Genomic DNA, 12,014 nt, shown 5'->3' on the forward strand with positions numbered 1-12,014 from the left:
TATCTATACCGCTTATCCTTTTGCAGCATTATTTGAGGTGGGAAATTATTATTATTATTAGTAGTAGAAGTAGTAGTAGTACTTGTTGTTGTAGTAATAGTAGTAGTAGGCCTATTAGTGGTAGTATGAGAATTAGTATTAGTATTGGTAGTAGTATCCATCCATCATTTGGGGGGGCAGGGCTGGGGCTAATTATTATTATCATTATTTTTTGCAGTAGTAGTAGTAGTATCAGTCGTAGTAGTGGTAGTAGTAGTAGTAACCTAGTATATTCATTGCACAAAGCAGGTTCCTGTATGTTTCATGTGTATGTGTGTACTGAGCACGCGCACGAGTGTGGCTGACTCCATTTCCCAGAGTGCAGCGCGGCGCATGATGTTCCCAACAGCTGACAGACGGTGAAGCCTCTGCCTGAGCCGTCGGTGGACTCTCCGCTCGTCGGTGGCCTGAACGGACTGGAAACCCAAACCCAGCGTCACCGGACTGGACCGCCTCTCGCCCCGGGGGCCGCCGCCGAGCATCTGCTTGTTCTATCTACGAGAGAAAAAAGAAAGCAAAGACCCATTTCCACCCTCACACGCTGGGTTTCCATCCTCTGCCACAGATCGGGCGCTGGGGGACGGTTGGTGTCAGCGAACTTCCACAATAGGTCGCCGCCGCCGCGTCGCTCTGACGGCTGCATATGTTGCACCGGAGCCCCGCGGTTTGACTCCCAGCTCCTTCCAGCCGCGGCCCCGATGCTGAGGAATGGATAGCGTGTCTGTGAAAGGTGGGAGGATGGTCCGGAGCGACGACCACCCTCAGCCGGAGAGGGACGGCGGCCGTGGTGGTGGTGGTGGCGGCGGTGGCGCAGCGATGGCCGCGCTTCACCAATGCGAACTGATCCAGAACATGATTGATATCTCCATCTCCAGTTTACAGGGGCTGCGCACCAAATGCGCCGCGTCCAACGACCTCACGCAGCAGGAGATACGCACTTTGGAGGTAATGGGGCTTTTTTTTATTTTTCTCCCTTGCAGACATGTCACAGAGATGCGTCCGCGGTCGAGTCAAACTGCGGAGTCATGAGCGCCTCGATCACAGGCTGAATATCGGCGGAGCGTGTTTTCTAGCTGCTGGGTGGGGGGTTGAGGGTGTCTGTGGAGCTACACTGCTGCTTCTTTATTTCTCCACGATAATCCCCACAGATATCAGTGATCCACTTAGGATCTCTGCGTGACCTCCTTCTCCGGGAGGTTGCACACATTTGTCCGGGTGGTATAGCCCCGAATCCAGCCTGGCCCTGGTGGCACCCGTTCAATAATCCCACACTGCTGTTATTCATGTGAACCCCCAACCAACCCCCCCAACCCCCCGACGCAAACACAACACAAAGCCAAATGCACGACGCGTTCCATGTGTTGTGTCCGGCTCCGTGTGCGCGCGGCTCTCCTCTCCTCCTCCCCGCATCCGGATCTTGGATGCAGATTCCGCTCGGTCGTGATGGGATGACTTGACATTGCTTTTTTTGCGCAATAAGAGCCGCACGTCGCTTTGTTGGGCCTCTGCACATCACACCACAGCCTCCCGGGCGGTACAATGGAGGAGTCATGCCATGGTTAACGTGCTGGGATCAGCAAAGGATGCACACAGTGTATTTCTGCTCCCATCCCCTCGCCCTTCCCCCCCCCTTGTCATTTAGAAATGTTCCTATCAAATTCAGATGCAGATTAGAAACGCTGCCTTTTATGTAAAATTGGCCTATTAGGGAATTTTTTGGTATCATAAGCCTCATTATTCCTACTATGTGATTCCTATTTTTAGCAGGGGTGGGGCCAGGGGGGCACTGGCTCAACCTGGAATCTGATTGGCCCCTGAAGTCCCTGGGTCCTGCCAGTCATATTTTTTTCCCCTACATAATCTTGTCACATGTACGTTTTACACATCACAATTAGCAGGGATAAACAGGGTTTTGAAACACGAGTAAACATGCTTCCCTAACTCCAGTTGAGGAGTTTGCCTCTGGAATCTTCTCCCTGTCATGTTCGAGGTCACAAACGCAGCTACAACCGAGACACGCTCTCTCACCTCGCTGTCTGCCAATTCAGCGCCGTTCGCCCGATTGAAACCTGTGTCTGCCGTTGGGTCATTTGATGCCGGATTGAATGCCGATTGTATTCATTCTCATTGCAACCAGATGTAAGTGGGGGTTTTTATGAGTGGAATAGGAGCTTTACTAGCAATACCAAAAATATATATCACAATTTGTTAAGTAGACAATGTGCTTTCAATTTTCGAAATATATACAATGATGTGTGGCTCTGCTCAAAGATATAGAGCTAACCGTAAACAAGGAATGACTTAAATGTGCACCTAACCAGATCAGGAATTGTGCATGGATGGACACATTATTGGCCCCCTTTGTAAATTGTGGCCCCTTTATGGCCCCTGATTTAGAAAAATCCTAGCTGCACCACTGCTGATATGATCCTTTTTCATTAGGGTCAGTTTAGCTCGGACCTGCGTGGGATTAATGCACAGTTGCACACTGTGAGATGACTGAAGGAATCCTTTCATAGAAAGTGTAGTGCTTCATGTTGTTAGCAACAATACAATGAGGGGACAATGGGCCCTGCTTCAGCTGGTGTGTGTGTGTGTGTGTGTGTGTGTGTGTGTGTGTGTGTGTGTGTGTGTGTGTGTGTGTGTGTGTGTGTGTGTGTGTGTGTGTGTGTGTGTGTGTGTGTGTGTGTGTGTGTGTGTGTTATACAGTACATTTTGGTGAGATATGGAGTTGTGAAAAGCCTAAAAATGTGAGCTGGTAACGGGCAGATGATTGCATCTTTGCAAAAGGCTGCAGAGACACCGACACTGTGGAGACAATGGTAAATGGGTTTTCTGGCTCATGGTTTATTTAAGCGTTATACCTTGGATAAAAGGAATATTCACTCCTGATTGGCTAGAGGCTATCAATTATCCATGTCTGTTTTATTTCTGTATAACCGAACACCCCAGGAACAATCGTGCCGTCGCCCCTAAAAACTAATGTTCCAGAAAGCTCCGAGCATTTAGTTTCAGACGCTCTGCAACGCAGGGACTTTGCTGAACTGTGGTTTTTCGAGAGAACCTTTAAAAAACGGACGAGACTCGTGAAGAAACTAGCCACGTAGAGCAACACTTTCAGTGTATGTGTAATCTTTGCCTTAGCAGACCATGTTGCAAGACAATATGTCAAATCATGCACCTGTATTTGTGATGGTCGTATCAGAGTCTGCAGAAAGAGACAGACATGACAAGACAGTGCTGTGCTTTTTATGCGCAGCTCTTTTATCCAGTCGGATTGTTCAAATGTCTACAAAGTAAGTTGGTATGGCTCCCTCGCTGCCTGGCAGGCAAACGGGTGCAAGTTGGCAAGCTTCTGTGTGGGAACACAGTTTCACAGGCTCAAGTAAAGAAGCCTGGTATTATATCAAACATTTACTTAAATAGAAAGCAGACCAGATCAGTTTGCATGTTTGTAGTCGTCCCCAAAACCCCACTGCCTTTCTACAATGAGTGACAATGAATCCGCACGTAGCACATCTTTGTTTTCTCAAGCAGAACATAACTACAGCTCGTCCCACTTCGGCTTTAACGGGTTAAAGCACGTCTGGTGTGCTTGAATAGTTTGTGCAAGTAAATGCGAAGTGAAGTACACGACGTGCTCTCCTCCACATGCTCTAACTCTTCTTTTATTTGTCGTCATGCATGCCTTCGTCACTGCTTTGAACAGGATGTGATCTGGCAGAGTACTTCCTGAGGTGCGCTGTCTCGTAGATGCCTTTTTGCACCGCCATTGTTTCTACGTGACAATGGGCAGGCCTCGCTGGTCACACGTGTTTCTTGAGGTCTCTTTCCTGTGGTTGCGAGACTAACTGTTGTTCTGATCCTCCAGCTTCTATCGTGGAGACCCCTTTTATAAAGAGATGGCATCCTCTCTCACTGCTTTCTGGCTTTTAGTCGCTGCAGTGGAAACAGGTACAGCAGACACTGTAGTTTTAGGCACAGCTGAATATGAGCCTTGGTGTTATCTTTGCAAGATTAAGCAAACACTACTAAATTGATTAGCACAAAACTTGGTGGAATGATGTGGTATTGGTCAGGGAAGAACCCATTCAATTATGGGGAGCATCCATCAAGCTTTTTTCACTTCCTTTAACATTGCAAGAATGGTTGTTTTCCAACATTTTCCTTGATTTCTCAGTTATTCATGGATCTCGATGAAAGAAATCGGACCTGTTTAAGTGACATCTGTGATATCTGTGTGTGCAATTTGCTATGGATGCATCTCTAGTGATTTTAAATGTGGTTTCATACGAGGACTGTTGGGTCCTTGGTGGAGGTTTGCGCTCCACTAAGTGCCATTGTAGTTATTTTATTTAATCTTATTTTAACTGATTATAACTTCACTCTTGCCTCAATGGTCAAACTGTTCCTTGTAAATTTCAGCTTTAGTCACAACTTTACCTTGAACTGATGTTTTCACGCCAGCATTTGAAGAACTTTCACTCTTTAGTGGTGCACTGCAGGCCTTTATCTGTGTCAGTTTCTTTTTTTTTTTCTTGTGATATGATGATAACATTATTCTTGTGGCTTCTCTGCTCAGCTGAAGCAAGTGTAAATAGATCCAGATGCTCGGCATCCATACTTTTATTTTAGCTGCAGGTGTCTACTTTAATTAGTTTTATTCATTTTGACTCCTGACATATTATTATGACATGTTATGTATATTATTATCATCATTTTTCAACTTCTGTACAAGGTAAGTGCAGATTATATGAGCACTTCCTCTTGCTTTTTTTTATTCATTCGGAAATAATGATCAGTTCTTGCTTTGGAATTGTTTCTGGCCATTGAAACAGTTACAACTAATATAAAATACAGTGTAAGTGACAATACAGTTGCTGTTTATGGACATATATATTTAAAACCCATTTAAACTGAAGGTTTAGAAACATTGTCAAGTCTGTCACCTTCATGGTTGCAGCTATTTAGCTCCTTGAACTCTGAGCGCCCTTTGAGGAGACAAGAAAAAAAAAGAGAATTTCTCACATCGAATATATTTTAATAATGGAAAGCACCTGTTTAGGTATCAAGGCACTAAACTTTGATTATATTCAACCAATACACCTTGTGCAACTGTTCCAGTTTCTATTCATTAAATCAGCACCAATGAGTCTGAACTGACAAGACAGGGACTATAGATCAGCAGGTTACTGATCAGGTTCGTCCTTAGATCCATCAGCGTAGGATGTCTTTCGAGCGGAGCAGGTCAGCCACGGGGTGCTGTCCCCATCAGCCGTCTTACTTCCTGTGTCTTTACTGGCACCCTGTCTTGACACCACATCTCGCCATAAGCGTGCACTTTCACTTCTCGCTCTACTCCTCCTGCAGATTTCACACGTCTCTTGTGTTTTAAGTCGGCGTGACGGGGGCGTTGATCATAGATTTTGTCTGGCTTTGTAGATCTTGGCACCGTTATGATTCCAAAGTTCAGCCAAATATGTCAGATGTTTCATTTCCGACGTGCACGAGACATCACATAAACCTATCGGTGTTTTTGTCTGAACCCAGAGCGCTGAAGTGAGAGGTGTGAAACCCCCATATCATTTTCCATGTGATCCCACGTAGATCATTCTCACCTGATAGGCGTCATTACCGCTCACACTCTGAGGCTACATCCATGAAACTACTATAATGATATTAAATTATAACATATTTTACATAACATATATCCAACGTATTTGCTCATTGTGGGAACTGTTGGGTTTCTCTATAATTCTTAAGGTCTTTACCATAACTTGTTATTATTTGGCACTTACAATTGAATTGAATATGTCACTAATATCTGCTAACCTTTTATTATTTTATAAATTTTTTTTTTCAATGCCATGTATTTTGTGAATCACTTTGTAACCTTGTTTGGATGAGTGCTATACAAATAAAGTTATTATTAGTATTATCATAATCATTATCTTATTACAGCCTTTTCAAACAAAACGATCTCTGTCCACATGAGTTTTTTGGCTCAGTTTTAATCCCTGTCCATACGAACACGCCTGAAAACGCATATTGCGTCTCACGCACACTGGGCACGAGCGTGCAGGTGTAAACAGGAAGTCATGTGCGTGATGGTGTACACAGATCGGTCGAATGAAAGCTTGTCTCCTAGGCAATTAAGCAGCTGTAGCGTTTTAGATGCAGAATTAACAATTAATCAGAGATAACAGGGTCAGCAAGGCTTGGGATTGATTATCTATGTTGCGTTCTGCTCTTACGAATCAGCAAAGGTTGCGTCGCGACCGAAAAGACCCAATCAGCAGGAGGTTGTGAGTTTCTGCCCGTCCAGACTAAAACAAAGTCTCAGTTTTCAAACTAAAGCGGAGTCAGCAGTTTTTCCAAAGTCTCTGTTTTAGCGACTTTACATCTCTGAAGTAGCATGGATGTCAGGCAAATCCGTAGCACAGATTATGATGTAGTAGAATGGGTGTAGCTTTAGCCTCTTAAATTCATCTGGCAAATTCGAGCGAACTGTCTGAGGCGAGAGCAGCTGTCACACTCGCAGTGCAAACAGGTATCGCTCCCATATTGCAGTGGAGGGCACTGAAGAGAGGCTTGAACTCACTTTCTACCTCCATTGAGAGAGCTTTATTATTCCACTTGAACTGTGTGTTTTTTCAGCCTCGCCAGTGAGAGGATAATGATACTGGCCTCTCCAATGGAGTGCTAACTGGTACTTCACTTTTCACATGTTAATCCCACTCAGCCTGGTCTCTGCTGCCTCTCTCACTGCCTCCGTGTAAGTTTTGTACTGTAGCTCTTTGTGTTTGCCTGACTTTTGCCATCGTGCCACTGCCATAGGGGCTTGTCTACAGTATTTTACAAGCAGATACAAATCAGGTTTACGTGATCCAGACACTTCCTGCCCAATAAACGGTAGATCTCGAGCACTGTGTTTTACACATCCTTAAAAAAGCCAGGGCTGTTAAGTTTATTCACATGAAAGCATCTCCTCTTTCTGAAGCATTGCCCTCTGTGGTGATCAGCGAACAGCAAAGCATCACTCTTGTTTTGTCTCCTCACGGTGCTGCGAGAGAGTTTGCTGTGTGCGCTCGTGGTGTGAGCTGTTGTGGCTGTGGCTATATTTAGACATCTTTCTTCCTACGCGTTTTCAGGGTTGGTTGTTAAATAAGAAAATCAAATGACGCGCAAGGAGCCTGTGCAAGAGGGGAGAGCAGGGAGGAAAGGGGAGGGGAGAATCTCTGGCCAATCCGCCGGGCCGCTGCTCATGACATGACAACCGCTCTGCTCTGTGTGTGTCTGTGTGCCTGTGTGTTGGGGTCCTAGGAGAAGACAATGGAGATTGTCGCTCACATGAGGGTATAAAGGAAGCTCAGCTCTAGTGACTGTAGCAATGCTGACCCTGTTTCCTTTTTTCCCTTTTCTTTCTTACAGTTCTGGTGGTGTAGTCAGTAAGAATGGACTGCATGATGTGGAAATCAGGATGGTTGAACGGTGTAGGCCGGCCTTGATCTATTCTTAAACTGGCATGTTGCATTACATCCTGTAATGTTGAGGTCCGCTGTGCTTCTTTAGAGGAAGTTAGCATGGCGTGCATTACTTTTAATCCTAAATTCTGTTTATTGCAGTCACCTTAAAATGATACTTAGAAATCTGTTTTGAGGTATTAGAAATGGCCACATTGACCACTGTGTTCTGTTAGAAAAGTGTAGCTTAAACAAGGGTGCGTGTGCGCGTGCGTGCGTGCGTGCGTGCGTGCGTGCGTGCGTGCGTGTGTGTGTTGTCAAGGAACTAACCTTGCTCAACCCTGACACAGAGCGTTGAAAGCCGCTCTATCAGCTCCTCGCCTCCCACCCCTGCACCCAGCCCAGTGTAGGGGTCAACTCACACTGGTGATAACAATGATGGAGGAGGAGCAGCAGGCCATTGTCTGGGACCGTCAACAATGTATATCCACCCCAAAAAAAAAAAAAATCCACATGACCTGACCTCTGCATAACAAGGCCCGCCTGGTTCCATTGTGTGTTTTTTTTCTTGTCTTTTGACATTGTCGTAATTTTTTATGTGCAGATGAAATTGTGCACCAGCCATAAAACATCAGGTCGACTCGCACGGGTTTAATTGCACGATCCTTTTATAAAATGTGCCCTTGAAAGTAATAAGATTTGCATTCGATTTGCATCAGGCCTCAGCTCCAGTGCTGCAGTTGCTCCTGTCACACTCCATGGTGAGTGACTGACTATAAAGGCCACATGTTTAGTCAGAGGATCCTGCAGACTACAACTTGAATATAACATCTTTTGTGTCACCAGGGATGAGGATAGATCTGTCATCACACTTGTCATTACGGCTCCCCTCATCTCTGTCAGACATTTTCTTGTTACATAAATACATTGATACACCTCCCCTTTTATGTTAGACACTGTCTTTTCTCATGAATGTTGTAAACAATTTTGGGTAGTTTTTCCCCATTTGTGTCGAGGGTTAAGGGCAGAGGAAGCTGCACACTGTTAAGCCCTATGAGGAAATTTGTGATTTGAGAATATGGGCTTTACAAGAATCATTTATGATTTGTTGAAAAATATCCAAGATTTACTCAGTTTTGCCTTGATGTTTGATGTTGAATCTGACTTGAGTGATTTAGCTGCGTTCTTATTCAGGGAGTCTGCTCTGATGAAACAAGAAACAACGTGCATTTTTAGCTCAAGAAAAACGAGCTGACCTGCCTGAACAAATATCGTTTTCAGGGACAGAGCGTCACTGCTCAGTTCTGCTCAGATATGGCAGGTGCACCAAAGTGGCTGTGTCAGCAAGAGCCTTGAGGAAACAATTGGAGCAGTGGGATCTGCTCCCCGAGTCTGCTGTGTCAGGCGGCAGGCCGCTGCTGGGACTCCTCTCCCCCTCTCCCCTTTCTCTCTCTCTGCTAGCTGACACACCGGCTGTCACTCATCCCCTCGCGGCATTAGGCCGTTGCCATGGCGTTGTTTAGCTCTGTCGACAGGTGGTCTCAGACGCCGTTCTCCCCCCTTCCCTTCCTCCTCCTGCTCCCACCCCCAGGCCACACGTCAAATGCTGCTTTCTCCACTCTGCAGCAAAAGATGCAAGGAGGTGGGGGGCGAGCGGGCGCTGTCGTTATCTCTCGGTTTGCCTGACCCGTGCTCCCAGCACAAATACACACATTACCAATATCAGTGAGGGATTTGGGGACATGTGAGCTTGTGTAATCCTGTCCACCTCACTTTTATTTAGGATGATGATAGGTGAAAGAAAATGTGTGTGTGGAAGTAAAAGTGTCAGTCCTGTGTCTGAAGCCACCACAGTCATTGTCGTGCAGAGAGATGCACACTGACATTTGAATGTCGAGATGTATTGTGTCTGAGCGCCGTGCTTCACATGTATGGGAAAATCCCACTGAAATGTTGCTGACGACTCAGAAGAGGGGTTGCTAGGTGACCTGACGTCACAGCACTGCACTAGTGTACGGGGAGGAAAAGCAGGAGGCCCGCTCAGACACACTGAGTGCAGGGTTTCTACTGTGGGATTTTCACACAGGTGATGGGAGCACGCTGAAGCTGTGTAGCTGAATTTTGAAATGTAAATGAAAATTTCCCTTGTATTTGGACATGTGTTTCCAGCCCAAATGTTTAGAAATGAGAATGTCAGAGGGGGAGGGGGCTGCCTGTCCCTCCCTTCCAGCCATAGAAGGAGCTGCTCTCACAGGCCTGCCTCAAAGGTCAAATGCATCCCGCTAAACAGAGGTTCGAACTCTACAGATACCACTGCACCAGAGAAACAAACCACTTGTTTTTAAAACCACATGTTTTGGTTGATGAGGCATTAATGTGCAAGGTCAGAAAGTGAACATTTATGCACAATATATGAGTGTATTTTTTTCTTTTGCATTTATTTTTTTCTCCTGCACCAAACATAACAATCATTCATTTATTTACATTTATTTACACAACCAAATAGTACAGCGTACCACATAGCAAATACTGTATAGATCATTTACACAATAGCTACCTGTCATTGACATAAAATTTAATAAAATAAAACGGTGGACACATTAATTAAGATGTGTAGATTTTAAGTAAATATTTATATTAAAAATAAGTTTTTTTGCAGCCGTGATAAGACCAACTTTTCAAATTCAGAATTTGCTATTTGCTGTGTTAGGTATCTGTCCCAGAAAATTGTGCACATATAACAACTGTAAGTTTCGAAATTTTACATTCTTATATTCAGTATTGCACTGTTTTATTATTGGAGAATGCTTTCAGTGCAGCTGATAATTGATGAGTAACTGCAGAAAAGAGCAGCAGCCGTCAATAGACCCAGAGAGCATTCACCTCCTTTCAATCCTCTCTCTCTCTCTCTCTTTCTGCGCTCAGTGGAGATGCTTCTGTTATAGCTGCTACGAATCAGCCTTTTTCTTTTTTACATCCCCAAGGCCACGCTTTCAGAGATGAGCACGGCTCTATGACTCTCTATTCACCATTTGGAGAGTCGACGTGTCACAGAGAAAGCTGAAAGAGCAGAGAAAGAAGCGTGCGCCTCCTCATTGTCGCGCCGGCACTCGAGAGGTGCACGGTGGGTCAACAGCTATAGCTGGTGTCGCACGGCTCATCTGAAGGTGCTGCCTGCTGTAATGGACTCTCTCAGATAGGCTGTGAGATAAGGAGACACACTATAGGGCTGCGCTGAGCTGCACAAGGTGAGCCTGTGCAAACCAACACCACGGTGTTCAATGTAATACTTACTCACAAGACCACTGCGCTTGTCATCGGCTAAGAAAGACTCAGAGTTGTCTGATCCGGGATTACAAAAATTGTAATACCGATTTATCAACAGATATATATATATATATATATTTTAATTGGTAAATATTCCTAAGATGTTATCAAACCCTTATGACAGTGAAATCTAATTGAGGCTTGATATTTTACGGCAAACAACTTATTTATAGATAACTTTAAATTAAATGAAACCAAACAAAATATATAGAGCTTTAATTTAAAAACAACTTTCTTTAATGTAAAATATAAAAATAAATGTTCATCTTTTCTGCATTGTCCCATCTATCCATGAATTATCTATATTGCTGGGAGCTGGAGCCAATCCCAGCTGATGTTGGGTGAGAGGCGGGATACATCCCGGACATGGAGCTGGTGTATCACTGACACACAGAGACAAACAACCATTCACACTCCACACCTACGGGCTAAACCTAATTTGCATGTCTTTGGACTGTGGGAAGAATCTGGCGTATCCGGATAAAACACACGCAGACACAGGGAGATTTTTTTGCATTGTTTATCTCGTAAAATAAAGGTTTTCATGTTGGTGCATATTATCAAACATAAACGTTGATGTGATATGCTCATATGATGTGAAAGGCTCATATCGTTTGGTATTATCAGGCCAAACAACATAGTTCAGGCTCTCGTCGTTTGTGGAGACTAAAGTGTTGACCATACTTGTTCCGTGTACATGCCCACAGTTCCATTCATGCCAGAACGAGGGTCAGTATCATTCTGTTTTTTGCACACATTCTTACCTGATCCCACAATCCAGTCCTATCCAGTATTGCATATCATTTAGCTGACGCTTTTATCCAAAGCGACTTCCAATAAGTGCATTCAGCCATGAGGGTACAAACCCAGAACAGCAAGAATCATGTAAGTGCATTAGCTTCAAAAAAGCCAAACTACAAAGTGCTACATGTAAGTGCAACATATAAGTGCAACTTATTGTTGTTTATTTATTTATTTTTTCATTAGACCATCGTCTATATAGATGTGAGATGTGCCTTTAGCCCTTGTCCTGAAGTCAAAGGGGAGCCAAGACAGCAAACGTGATTTTGTTGAGTGGCTAGGTGTCCCTCGCAGTGAGAGAGCAGCAAGCCGATTGGCCAATGCAGAGCGTAGTGGACGGCCTGAGGTGTAAGGTTTAACCATGTCCTGGATGAAGACTGGGCC

General features: G+C 44.6%; 1 protein-coding gene across 4 annotated transcripts in view; it reads left to right on the forward strand.

The window, feature by feature from the left end:
• The first annotated feature begins 368 nt into the window (after positions 1-368).
• LOC118122287 (kinase suppressor of Ras 1) overlaps positions 369-12,014 on the forward strand; it is a 33,477-nt gene continuing 21,831 nt past the window's right edge. For 3 of the 4 annotated variants that reach the window (XM_035178929.2, XM_035178932.2, XM_035178931.2), the window contains exon 1: positions 369-984. In XM_035178929.2, the coding sequence (XP_035034820.1) occupies positions 748-984 (237 nt within the window). In that variant the 5' untranslated portion in view covers positions 369-747. The remainder of the gene's footprint in view (positions 985-12,014) is intronic. The other variant, XM_047343546.1, reaches the window with a different exon arrangement.

This window comes from Hippoglossus stenolepis, chromosome 15, assembly GCF_022539355.2.
Source record: "Hippoglossus stenolepis isolate QCI-W04-F060 chromosome 15, HSTE1.2, whole genome shotgun sequence".
In the NCBI taxonomy this organism is placed as follows: Eukaryota; Metazoa; Chordata; class Actinopteri; order Pleuronectiformes; family Pleuronectidae; genus Hippoglossus; species Hippoglossus stenolepis.